Genomic DNA, 14,496 nt, shown 5'->3' on the forward strand with positions numbered 1-14,496 from the left:
TATATATATATATAATAATAACTTTATACTCAGGATTTATAGACTATGTTCAGATTTTATTTAATTATGTGTGTATATATATATATATATATATATATATATATATATATATATATATATATATATATATATATATATATACACACAGTGGCATGAAAAAGTATGTGAACCCCTTGCAGAATCTGTGAAAATGAGAATTATTTTAATAAAATAAGAGGGATATTAAAAAATGCATGTTATTTTCTATTTAGTACTGTCCTGAGTAAGATATTTTACATAAAAGATGTTTGCATTTAGTTCACAAGCCAAAACAATAGCTGAATTTATTAAAATAACCCCATTCATAAGTATGTGAACCATTGATTCTCAATACTGTGTGTGGTTACCTGATAATCTACGACTGTTTTTGTGTTTTGTGATGGTTGTTCATGAGTCTCTTGTTTGTCCTGAGCAGTTAAACTGAGCTCTGTTCTTCAGAAAAATCCTCCAGCTCCTGCAGATTCATCAGTTTTCAAGCATTTTTGCATATTTGAACCCTTTACAACAGTGACTGAATGATTTTGAGATCCGTCTTTTCACACTGAGGACAATTGAGGGACTCAAACACAACTATTAAAAAAAGTTCAAACATTCACTGATGCTCCAGAAGGAAACACGATGCATTAAGAGTCGGGGGGTGAAAACTTTTGAATTCAAATATCAAGGTAAATTGTACTTAATTTTCTGCCGGGAAACATGCAAGTATCTTCTGTTGGTTCTGAAGGGCAGTACTAAATGAAAAACAATGATATTTAAACAAAATAAGAAAAATTGTGACATCTTCATCCTGTTCAAAAGTTTTCACCCCCCAACTCTTAATGCATCGTGTTTCCTTCTGGAGCATCAGTGAATGTTTGAACTTTTTTTAATAGTTGTGTTTGAGTCCCTCAATTGTCCTCAGTGTGAAAAGACGGATCTCAAAATCATTCAGTCACTGTTGTAAAGGGTTCAAATATGCAAAAATGCTTGAAAACTGATGAATCTGCAGGAGCTGGAGGATTTTTCTGAAGAACAGAGCTCAGTTTAACTGCTCAGAACAAACAAGAGACTCATGAACAACCATCACAAAACACACAAACAGTCGTAGATCATCAGGTAACCACACACAGTATTGAGAATCAATGGTTCACAAACTTTTGAATGGGGTTATTTTAATAAATTCAGCTATTGTTTTGTCTTGTGAACTAAATGCAAACATCTTTTATGTAAAATATCTTACTCAGGACAGTACTAAACAAAAAATAACATGCATATTTTTATTATCCCTCTTATTTTATTTAAATAATTCTCATTTTCACAGATTCTGCAAGGGGTTCACATACTTTTTCATGCCAATGTATATATAATTTGGCCCTATATGTATATAATAATTACATATATTTTTTTCTTTTTGAGCAGAGGTGTGTTTGTCTGTAGAGTCTGTTTTTGAGTTTGACAGCTGAAGTCTGGAGAATACAAGGAAGAGCTTGTAATATTATGCTGTTTTAAATGAAAGACAATTAGCTTTTAATTTTTGAGTGACGTGTGACAAAGCTGTTGTAGGGTTACTGTCAGCGTGTACAGCAGTAACACGTCAAATTAAAACTCTCTTGCCCTTCATAAAACATCTAGTGTCTGATGATAATGAATTGTGTGCAGTTTAAGTTGACTCTTATTAATAGGAAGTGCATTTGATTGGAAAGTCAGTCATTACCGTACACATTTACAATGATAAATGTGATTCCAACACACTCCGAATGTGATTAATACACTGGTTCTGCTTCCTGCAGGCGGAGAGACTGTAAGCCTCTAAATAAAGCGTCTTCACAACAGCGCGAGAGCTATGGGAGACAACGCAACAAGCATTTCATTAGACTTATTAAGCTGCAATTAACCAGGACGGGGTGTGTGTGTGTGTGTGTGCGCTCATATTATTTACTACCGTGTTAATCATAGCAGCTCATAAACATGTTGAGCTGGATTTAACTGTTTGTGCATGACAGCGGCACAAAACAAACTTTGCATCTGTCGTTGTCTTTATCTTCGCAGGAGATCTTTGAATGCGGATCATCCTCCAGAGTCGAAGAGGTACTGAATGATGAGAAGTATCGAACTATGAAGGTAAAGTAAATCTCTTTAGGTCTTCAGAGCTTAGCAGGTGAATAAGTGAGTGTGTATGTTTATGCATGTCTGGTAATGTTGTGGCTCAGTTATTCAGCAGTGTCTTCGGGGTCGGACCCAAAACCGCAGAGAGCTGGTACTATAGAGGACTCCGGACGTTTGAACAGGTTCTGACTGAACCCAGCATCAGACTGAACCGCATGCAGACCGCAGGTGATTTGAAAAGACAGTTCAGACTTAAAGGGATAGTTCACCCAAAAATGAAAATTATCCCATGATTTACTCACCCTCACACCAAACATCTTCTTTCAGATGAACACAGTCTGAGTTATATTTAAAAATATCTTGACTCTTCTAAGGTTTATATTGGTGAATGATTACCATATTGATGTACCAAAGAAACAAAGAATACCATAGTACAGGGGTTCCCAAACACATTCCTGGAGACCCAACACTCCATGTTTTCCATGTCTCCTTAATCAAACACGCCTGATTCAGATCATTAGCTCATTATTCGAGACTCCAAGACCTGAAATGGGTATGTCAGACAAAGGAGACATGCAAAATGTGCAGAGCCAGGGAGGCTCCAGGAATGTGTTTGGGATCCCCTGCCATAGTACACTGTAAAAAAGAATTGTTGGTTTAACTTAAAAAAGTAAGTTTCATGGTTGCCTTAAAAATTTGAGTTCATTGAAATTAAAAATTTGAGTTAATGCAATGAAGGTAATTGTTTTAATGAACAGAAACGCAAAATATTATGTTACCTGAACCACATTAATTATTTAAGTTGATTTGACAAAAGAAAAAATGTTGTGATAACAAATCATGAAAAAATTTTTTTTTAGTGTATGTCCAATAAAAAAAGAACATGTTATTGCCACAGTATATATCTAAAAATGTGTTTTTATCATGGGACAATGTCCAAAAAGCCTTTATAATGCAATTCTACTTTATTTACTAGGAGTGGGAAAAAAATTAGTGCAAAATCTGAGTGATTTTTAAATCAACACAATGCTCAAAAATAGCTTTTTAATAGCTAATAACAGCTAATAACACATGCTCTAGGTACTCGGCTTTTTAAAATGCTTGTATGATGCAAACTTCATGTCTCACGGGGTTATAAACATGGGACAAATCATCTAATATGTCAAAAGTTTTACTGGTAACACTTATAAAGCTTCATTTAACAATAAGCTTCATTTGTTAACATTAGTTAACTTTACATTTGTTTATATTAGTTACTGTGAGCTAACAATGAAAATTACATCTAAAATATTTATTTGTCTTAGTTAATGTTAATTTAGACATTTACTAATTACTTATTAATATATACGGAGCCCTTAAAGGGACATAAATATGCATTCGCTTGTGAGTTCTTTATGAGCGAACACAAAACATTTTGACTTATTATTTTTCCTCCCATTTCATATTTTTTCCACCACCATATCCATTAAGCGGCTGTAAAAATCTAAAGTTGTATCTGTTAATATTATTTAATAGACCTGAGCTAACATGAACTAACAATGAATGAACAGTTGTATTTTTACAACTAACATTAACAAAGATTAATAAATACTGTAACAAATGTATTGCTCATGGCTGTCAACTTCCAACCCCTACTTCCAGGAAGCATAGCGAAGGTAAACCCTCCCAAATAAAAGTAATTTTCATGTTAATATTAGGAATTTTTTGTTGACATATATATATATATATATATATATATATATATATATATATATATATCTACGTAATCATGAGGGTCTCTAGAATCATCCAAACAAAACAAATCTTACAAGAGATCTATAGTCTTTTGTATACTTAGTCAAAAGTCCAAGCGGCAACTATAGTTGCCGGTGGGCAAATGACTTGTAAGTACATATATCATGGGGAAATGGGGTATACTGTGTTTAATGGGTTAATAAATCAAGGTTATTTGTCTTGTTTAGTGCTTTTTGCTTTCATAATGTTTTATATTGTTATATATTATATATTGTTATTTGTTAACTTATTTATTTTTTTAATTAATTTATTTTTTGTTTGTTTGTTGTATGTGACCCTGGACTACAAAACCAGTAATAATGGTCAATTTTTTGAAATTAAGATTTATACATCATCTGAAAGCTGAATATATATAAGATTTCCATTGATGTATGGTTTGTTATGATATGACATTTGGCCGAGATACAGATATTTGAAAATCTGGAATCTGAAGGTGCAAAAAAAATCGAAATATTGAGAAAATTGCCTTAAAGTTGACCAAATGAAGTCCTTAACAATGTATATCCATTCACAAAAAGAAGTTTTTATATATTTACAGTAGAACATTTACAAAATATCTTAATTAGGATATTAAGTAAAGATCATGTTTAATGATTTTTGGTATTAAAGAAAAAAAATCAATAATTTTGACCCATACAATGTATTGTTTGCTATTGCTACAAATATATCCATGCAACTTATGACTTGGTTTGTGGTCCAGGGTCACATATAGATGTAATTTTTTCTAATGAACAATGTAATTTAACTTTTTAATTCACAATGCTCTGTTGGAGCAACTTAATGGCTGCACTTTGTTCTGCACTATGTTCCACCACTTTAAATCAAACAGATTTGTTGTTTGTTTTGTTTTCAAATTCAAGAGATTATAAGTTAGATGCAGCTTTTTTGTGTTCACTTCGAATGATCTTCAACTTTGATTGATCTGTTGATCTGTTGAAAGCAGTTTTTTTGAGTTAGATGCATAAATGTTCTCCTCCTATTCAAATTTTACATTGAGGGGTGCATACAACATATTTGCCCACCGGCAACTATAGTTGCCGCACATTCAGACACGTTTTTTAAGAAAAAAAACAAAAACCTGGGGAAAATAAATGCAGAACATGTTCACATAGGACACTATTAACAGGACTATATGCATGAAACCATTCAGAAAAATGTGGGCACAAATGGGTTAATGTTAGTTAATGCATTAACTAATGTTACCTGAAGGGACCTTATTGTAAAGTGTTACTGTTTTACACGTAATACGTGAATGTTCTTCACTATTTGTATTTTTAAAACTTTTTTAATTGCCTACACACCATTGTTTTCATTTATTAAAGGTGCCCTAGAATCAAAAATTGAATTTATCTTGGCATAGTTGAATAACAAGAGTTCAGTACATGGAAATGACATACAGTGAGTCTCAAACTCCACTGTTTCCTCCTTCTTGTGTAAATCTCATTTGTTTAAAAGACCTCCGAAGAACAGGCGAATCTCAACATAACACCGACTGTTACGTAACAGTCGGGATCATTAATATGTACGCCCCCAATATTTGCATATGCCAGCTCATGTTCAAGGCATTAGACAAGGGCAGCCAGTATTAACGTCTGGATCTGTGCACAGCTGAATCATCAGACTAGGTAAGCAAGCAAGAACAATAGCGAAAAATGGCAGATGGAGCAATAATAACTGACATGATCCATGATAACATGATATTTTTAGTGATATTTGTAAATTCTCTTTATAAATGTTTTGTTAGCATGTTGCTAATGTACTGTTAAATGTGGTTAAAGTTACCATCGTTTATTACTGTATTCACGGAGACAAGACTGTCGTTATTTTCATTTTTAAACACTTGCAGTCTGTATAATTCATAAACACAACTTCATTCTTTATAAATCTCTCCAACAGTGTGTAATGTTAGCTTTAGCCACGGAGCACTATCAAACTCATTCAGAATCAAATGTAAACATCCAAATAAATACTATACTCACATGATCCGATGCATGCATGAAGTATGCATGATGAACATCTTGTAAAGATCCATTTGAGGGTTATATTAGCTGTGTGAACTTTGTTTATGCACTGTTTTATAGTCGAGAGCTCAGGGGTGCGGGGAGTGCGAGATTTAAAGGGGCCGCGCAGCCTGAATCGCCGCATAGTTAATGATGCCCCAAAATAGGCAGTTAAAAAAATTTATTAAAAAAAATCTATGGGGTATTTTGAGCTGAAACTTCACAGACACATTCAGGGGACACCTTAGACTTATATTACATCTTGTGAACAGTTTTTCATTATTTTAAACAGTACTTTTATAATCATTTCATATATTTAAAGAAGTTAAACAGAGATCAACATTGAGAGCAAAATGTTTAAAATGCTACATGCATCAAAAATATAATTAATACTTTATTAAAAAATTGCAGTACATATTGAATCGGCAGATAAATATCATTGTAATATAGAATTCCCAGCCTAAAGTTACCCTAAAGTTCTTCCAGGAATATGATGTCTTTTCTGTGCACATAAGTATTCACCAGAGTCTAGAATGTGTCCAAAACAATATAGGGTGAATTCAGGTTAATTGGGACACTTTTTACCTTTAATTGGGACACTTTCAGAAGACTGGGGAAAAGTGTCCCAGTTAACCATCTCTGTTTTGTTTTGTTTTTACTGCAGGTACTGGAGTTTGAATTGATTTAAGCCAGACCTTCCTCTCTTTTACTCTCAGAATAAAAACACAGTGTAGACTTGATAAATGTTCCTGCCAAACCACAGTCATCATTTGCTGGTCATTTTTATGCAGCCGGCGGCGTCTGACTGTGTGTGTCTGGGACCGAGGGCTTCTGTGCTGCTGAAATCAGTCTGTTTACCGCATGTTCTCTGCTTCGGTTTTCACGTCCGTCCTCCGCGGCGCTGTCATATCTGGGAGTGTTGTACGCCTAAACCTCTTGGAATATAAATATGCTCATCGATGAGTCTGGTTCCATGTGGAACATCACATACTGTATTAAAATGTTCCCGGGAGCCGGAAGGACGTGGGAAAATGTGACAGTTTTGGTGGTTATTCATTCAGAGCTCATCAATCAGGCTGGGAAAAGGCCAGCCGTGTTCCCGCTGTCATCTCATTTATGAATTATGATATGATTTTATTGTTACCTTTTAAAGCGATTGTCTTATCTGACCTGTTTTATGGCCTCGAGTCTTAATATGGATTTACGATGGAGGGTTGTTGTTAATTACTGATTGTTTAGAAAAATCTACTGTAAGAGGAAAGTTTAATGAGGCAGAGATTGTTTCCCAACTCACATCGCTACTATTTTTCAGTCGTCAGGCCTTGTAATTTTCCACCGCTGTTACTGCTGTCTTCAGGCGCTCATTTACGACCTGCTGATCTATAAACAACACGCCGGCTTCAAACAATTATGCAGATTTCGTTTGGGAGATTTCCAGTCGGGTGGGAGGCAGATCAGACGCTCTCTTGTTGGAAAAGGTCTCGGTGTTGGTAGTGATTTCTCTGGCTGTGTGCTTGTGATGGCTCTATTTTGAAGCTCTAACTAATACAAAACATAAAAGATGAAAAAACTTCAGTGAAAGTCATAAAATATGACACTTTATCTATGTATACAGTAGCATTGTGCAACAGGCTCCACTCATGAAGCCTAGTAATTCAATTATTAAAATGGCACAATATAAAAAAAAGTTTGTTGTAGTTTTATTCAGCAAGGATTATGTATTAAATTGAGGCCAAGACATATTAAAAAAATAAAACCATCTCAAGATTAAAGTCATTGGAATGCGAGATTAAACTTGTTAAATTTCGAGAAAAACAGTCGAAATACAATGTCGAGAATAAATTTTGAGAATAAAGTCTCTGTGTTTTGAGAAAAAAAATTGTTAAATTTTGTGGGAAAAAAAAAGTTGTAATAAAATGTTGAGCTTTTTTTTGAATGCAGTTTTGTTGCGTTCGGTCAATTTAATGAGTTTATTCTCGACATTTTATTTCGACTTTTATCTCGAAATTTAACACGTTTTTCCTCTAAACACCATGACTTTATTTTCGAAATTGAATGATTTTATTCTCAACATTGTATTTTGACATTTTTCTTCTGGAGTTTAATCTCACATTTAATGACTTTAGTCTCAAGATGGTTTTATTTTTTATTATTGCTTGGCCCTAATCCTCTTCTGTAATTTCATATATATGTTTTTCAGCTTTCAGCTTTGATCAAAGGAATAACATTTTACTACATATTCACATTGAAAACTGGTATTTTAAATTGTAATAATATTTCACAATTTTATTACTGTATTTTTGATCAAATAAATATAACTTTGCTAAGCAGAAGAGACTTCTTTCAAAAACATAAAAAAATCGAACCAACCTCAAACGTTTGAGCGGAAGTGTAGGCCATAAGTATAAATATATATTTCACTTTCTTGCAAAGTACTCATATATATACAAACTATTTTGAGAATATGGAAATTCCTTTTTGTTAACAGCGACTCTGATTGATGGATCTCTCGCCGCCATTTTTGGTGAAATACGTTTTACATTTACTTTCATGCATTTGGCAGATTTGTTTTTATCCAGAGCGACTTTAAAGTGCACTCAAGTGCTTTATCATTAAAAATCATTTTCTCTGTGGAAGAAAATTTTACTTGTGGAATCCGTCGTTTGTGCTCTATTAAGTGTGACAGCAGCACAGGGAAGGAGTTTACAACATTAGACAGTAGATCAAAAAAGCCAAGATTAAAACCATGAAGATTTATTCTATATTGTTCTTTAACACTCATAAAGAAGGCTTTTGGACATGTACATACCAGAGTATATACATATTTTGATTTTATGCATGTGCCATGCTATTCTTCAAGGTAAATACCATAGTCAATCACCATGGTATGTTCCATAAATTTACCATATATTTAATTTTGTAAGTGAAATAAGGTTAACAGCACTGGGACGTGTGCGGGATATAAAGAGGCAGTGAGGTCCGGTTAATTAATGGTTCTCACACAAACCACTAGTGTGAGACACTCGTGGAACAAACAGAGAATGTGCTAACAAACACTTGATGGTGAAACTGTTGGATTGTGTTTTGGCAAGAAGTTTAGCACTGAAGCTGCATTTTTAAATTACTTTTATGGTGTATAACCGTCCAGAGCAGCATGACAGTGCAGGAGTCACATTTGTAGACAGTATTGAACTTCAAGGAACTCTAATTTGAGAATTATTATCCATAATTAACAGTAAAGTCAACCATCACTATTACTACTGCTCATAATTAGTGCTAGTGATGTGATGAAATCTCTAAACTCTACACAAAAATATTTAGGCCTAATTGTAAGATTTAAGTGTTTGAATTACACGTTAAGACTGGTTTGTGTTATTTCTTGATAATTAGTTAATTCTGAACACTGCCACATACCCAATTATAAAAGCATAAAAATAGCATTTTAGCATCATAGTGCAGAGTTTTCACTGGTAAACACCTCTCACATTTTCTTCAGAAAGTGTAAACATCTGGTTTGTGCAACACTTGTTGGGTGTTAGTCATTCAATCTTTTATTTATCCGCTCTTGTCGCAGGGTTTTTGTTCTATGAGGACATCAGTAAGCCGGTGAGCAGGACAGAGGCCATTGCACTGAAGATTATAGTGGAGGAAGCTGTTATCTATGTCAACCCGCACGCCACCGTCAATGTTGCAGGAGGATTCCGCAGGTAAACCCTGGTTCTTTTGACGAAAAGTCAATATTAGTGGTTTGTGGCTGTTTATGTCAGTTCAGTGGTGTGTGATTGTGTTTATTTTTATGGAACAACATTTCTGTCATGACAACTCTCAGAGTGTTTGGCATGGTAATGGATGTGACAATGTTGATATGTTTAGTCTTGGTGGAATAAATCTGCTATGCTGCTGTTATTGCTGCTTATGTTATTGCTACTGCTTATGTTATTGCTGCTGTTATTGCTGCTTCTGTTATTGCTTCTGTTATTGCTACTGCTGTTATTGCTGCTGTTATTACTGCTTCCGTTATTGCTGCTGCTGCTGTTATTGCTGCTGTTATTGCTGCTGCTTCTGTTATTGATGCTGTTATTGCTGCTGCTGCTGTTATTGCTGCTGCTGTTACTGCTGCTGCTGTTATTGCTGCTTCTGTTATTGCTGCTGTTATTGCTGCTGCTTCTGTTATTGCTGCTGCTGTTATTGCTGCTTCTGTTATTGATGCTGTTATTGCTGCTGCTGCTGTTATTGCTGCTGCTGTTATTGCTGCTTCTGTTATTGCTGCTGCTTCTGTTATTGCTGCTGCCATTATTGCTGCTGCTGTTATTGCTGCTTCTGTTATTGCTGCTGCTGCTGCTGTTATTGCTGCTTCTGTTATTGCTACTGCTTCTGTTATTGCTGCTGCTGCTGTTATTGCTGCTGCTTCTGTTATTGCTGCTGTTATTGCTGCTGCTGCTGTTATTGATGCTGTTATTGCTGCTGCTTCTGTTATTGCTGCTGCTGTTATTGATGCTGCTGTTATTGCTGCTTCTGTTATTGCTGCTGTTATTGCTGCTTCTGTTATTGCTGCTGTTATTGCTGCTGCTTCTGTTATTGCTGCTTCTGTTATTGCTGCTGCTTCTGTTATTGCTCTTGCCATTATTGCTGCTGCTGTTATTGCTGCTTCTGTTATTGCTGCTGCTTCTGTTATTGCTGCTGTTATTGCTGCTGCTGCTGTTATTGCTGCTGCTGCTGTTATTGCTGCTGCTGTTATTGCTGCTTCTGTTATTGCTGCTGCTGTTATTGCTGCTTCTGTTATTGCTGCTGCTGCTGCTGTTATTGCTGCTTCTGTTATTGTTACTGCTTCTGTTATTGCTGCTGTTATTGCTGCTTCTGTTATTGCTGCTGTTATTGCTGCTGTTATTGCTGCTGCTGCTGCTGTTATTGCTGCTTCTGTTATTGCTGCTGTTATTGCTGCTGCTTCTGTTATTGCTGCTTCTGTTATTGCTGCTGCTGTTATTGCTGCTTCTGTTATTGCTGCTGCTTCTGTTATTGCTGCTGCTGTTATTGCTGCTTCTGTTATTGCTGCTGCTTCTGTTATTGCTCTTGCCATTATTGCTGCTGCTGTTATTGCTGCTTCTGTTATTGCTGCTGCTGCTTCTGTTATTGCTGCTGCTTCTGTTATTGCTGCTGTTATTGCTGCTTCTGTTATTGCTGCTTCTGTTATTGCTGCTGCTTCTGTTATTGCTGCTTCTGTTATTGCTGCTGCTGTTATTATTGCTGCTTCTGTTATTGCTGCTGTTATTGCTGCTGCTTCTGTTATTGCTGCTGCTGTTATTGCTGCTTCTGTTATTGCTGCTGTTATTGCTGCTGCTTCTGTTATTGCTGCTTCTGTTATTGCTGCTGCTGTTATTGCTGCTGCTGTTATTGCTGCTTCTGTTATTGCTGCTGCTTCTGTTATTGCTGCTGCCGTTATTGCTGCTGCCGTTATTGCTGCTTCTGTTATTGCTGCTTCTGTTATTGCTGCTGCTGTTATTGCTGCTTCTGTTATTGCTGCTGCTGCTGCTTCTGTTATTGCTTCTGCTTCTGTTATTGCTGCTGCTGCTGTTATTGCTGCTTCTGTTATTGCTGCTGCTGCTGTTATTGCTGCTTCTGTTATTGCTGCTGCAGAAGGTGGACGGTTTCTGAAAGCATGCTGCAACTGCTACCGCAAAAGTTGACAGAGTATTTGAAGGTTGAGCAGTGGCTACTGATACATTGGCTACCGATACAGCAGGAATCAATCCGCTATGCCACATTTTAGTAGATCTTAGTTGAATTACAGGCAATATATGTATCTTATCTAGGGGTGGGAAATGGAATCTTTAGGCACCTCAAGATCCAATCCGATTCTAGGAGTCACGATCCGATTCCAAAAGGATTCTTGATACTTTTATTTATTATTATTATTTTATTTTGTTTATTAATTATTATTTTTTAATTACATATGGAATTATAAGTAGTCTACTTTTTAAATAATTACAAGTTAAAAAATACATTAATACAACTGTATGTTAAGAATTTTATATAGGCACATACCCTATTTAAAGTTTCAAAACAAGCAAGTGAGTCACCTTGTAATAATAAAGAGGAACAAAGAAACATTACAAGCAATAAACAAAGAGTGCTTTCAGAACATTTTCCATTTAAGAGCTGTGAGTGATTTATCACTTTCTCAGCTGGTTGTTTGATTATTACTGATGCTATAGCGGGAGATCTAATAAGTTACATCCAGACTCATGCACAGATCTCTTTTGAAATAAAAGAATTTTCTGTCCTGTCTGTTTAATACTTTAAGACATAAATGACTGTGTTTATATCAATTTCGTGTCATAAAAGCATTTTGAGAAGCAAGTACATTTAAGCACTAGTCACACACAGCCACACATGTGAGAGTTGGAAATCGAAGTGAATTTAATATATAAGCTGACGGCATTCTAAACAACATAAATGATGCCTTCGTAGAGCATTAGTAAGGAAAATAGGCCTACCGGCGGGCAAGACCACAAACTGCAAGTGTAATGTCAAGCAAAGCACTCGTTTCTCACAGCTCTCTCATATCCTGTGCAATGAATCCCATGAATGTAATATGCTTCAGCTTTTCTGAACTTTCTGAGCTTCACGCTCAACTTAAGTAGGAATGAATTGAAAACGCTCACTCTGCTCCGTGCCAGTGGATACGCACCAAGCACATGCAGTGTCATCACGCATCTTCAGTTAAAAAATAAGCTCAGAATCGTTGCATCGATGCATTGAGTTTTTTCTCCCACTACTATTGCCTATATGCACGCTTGTTTGTTGCTGTTGTATTTTTGAGTAGGTGGTTTGTGCTCTATTAATTTGGACTGTTTCAGTGCTCTCTGTGTTTGGTTACTAATGCCTGTGTAGTAAAGGCGCCGGACAGGGTAGAGGACAAAAAGTTCAGTGTTGAATCTGTATCGGCATTAGTAGTTTTAAAAGTTGTAAAGAGTACAAAATTAAACAAAACGATATAAATGCAAAATTAGAATTCATGAATATTTAACGGTATCGACGGTATAGCAAAATCTATATCATGGCACAACATAATACCGGTAGTCACTTTCATACCGGTATAGCACCCAACCCTATGTGTAGCTACTTTGTACTTTTAAAGCAAAGTATTTGAAATGATCCATAATGAATTACTTACAATATCTTTTATTAAAACAAATGGAAGTGATTTGGCAAGTCAGCTGCAAGGTTACATTTGCCAGCATATGTCCCAGCCAACAGGAAAAGAAATGTGTGCCTGTAGCAGCATACTTGTACTAAATTAATATAGACTTCAGCATATTCTGATTCACTATAAAATAATATACTTCTAACAACATCCTCCTGTTAGTGCAATAAGCAATACAACAATAATATATAATATTAATAGCAATGATATAACTTGCATATAGTGTGTCTTGTCCATGGTAGTGTTTCCCAAAAGCATCGTAAGCCATTTTTTTTAGTTTATTATCATCACACTATCTTAAAATGGTATGCCCAATATTAATATTGCTCATATTATTATTTTAATGCAAGATCCACACAAACATCATTTGCATATTGTTTTCCATATTTACAATGTATCTCTAATGATATGTCACACACTTTTAGTGTTACTTCAGTGTTTAGAGTAGGATAAGTGCGTTTATTATCGGCTTAGAAACAAGTTGTTTCTCATTATGTGGGAAAATGCAGACACCCATTCAGCAAACATTTACACAACGTAAACAGCAGCATATAGGTCACCGTCGCATAGCTCGAACAATACAGGTTCTCATTTGGTCTCTTTGGAAACAAATTTATGAGGAATTGTTTTCCCTTACTGTTTACTTTTGCCTGATCTTAGCTTGAAATGTGCGGTGGCGCAATTCGAAAATGACCACACTCCGGAGTCTGGCGCGTCCACTCTTCTCACAGCCATTTAACGCTTTGTTTGCAACGTTTCTAGACAACCAATCAAATCATGCAAAATGCATGCATGCTGTGCTCGTGGGAGGTGCCTACACAGATGTGTGCCAAAGCTTGTGAACAGAGAATAAATAGCACAGACGCAGTCTGCGCACAATTGTACAATAATAATAATTATAATAATTTCAGGATCGTTGAGGGCCCCTCACACGCCAGGGCCCTATGCACTCTGTCACCCTTTTTCCCCCACTTATGACGCCCCTGCTTGCGCGTGAGTGTGAAGCTCAACTTCCATAAATGAATTGAAAATGCTCGCTCTGTTCCACTCACTCTGCGCCAGTGGACAGACACAGTTATGTGCACGCCACAGACTGTCCGGACGCTGCACTTTCACACTTTAGAGTTCCATATTTTACCTTCCGTCAACATTACGTTATAGATTAACATTTAGAAAATCTATTTTTGACATTTGTGAATCGATTCAGAATCGTCCGCATCACAATGCATCGCATTTTTTTCCCACCCCTAATAGAGAATGATATGATTGCAAGCAGGTTTAGTTAAGGACCTAGCAGTCTGCGCCATCTAGAGTTTCATGACAGAACTTTGTATTGTTGGAAAATGTATTGCTCAGACGTTGCCCTTTAATAAG

General features: G+C 35.8%; 1 protein-coding gene across 5 annotated transcripts in view; it reads left to right on the forward strand.

Moving 5' to 3' along the window:
- Nucleotides 1-14,496, forward strand: part of dntt (deoxynucleotidyltransferase, terminal) — a 180,857-nt gene that overhangs the window by 67,836 nt on the left and 98,525 nt on the right. For all 5 annotated transcript variants that reach the window (XM_048204013.1, XM_048204016.1, XM_048204018.1 and 2 more), the window contains 3 exons: nucleotides 2,068-2,139; nucleotides 2,229-2,352; nucleotides 9,493-9,625. In XM_048204013.1, the coding sequence (XP_048059970.1) occupies nucleotides 2,068-2,139; nucleotides 2,229-2,352; nucleotides 9,493-9,625 (329 nt within the window). The remainder of the gene's footprint in view (nucleotides 1-2,067; nucleotides 2,140-2,228; nucleotides 2,353-9,492; nucleotides 9,626-14,496) is intronic.

The sequence above is a fragment of the Megalobrama amblycephala genome, linkage group LG10 (genome assembly GCF_018812025.1).
Source record: "Megalobrama amblycephala isolate DHTTF-2021 linkage group LG10, ASM1881202v1, whole genome shotgun sequence".
NCBI lineage: Eukaryota > Metazoa > Chordata > Actinopteri > Cypriniformes > Xenocyprididae > Megalobrama > Megalobrama amblycephala.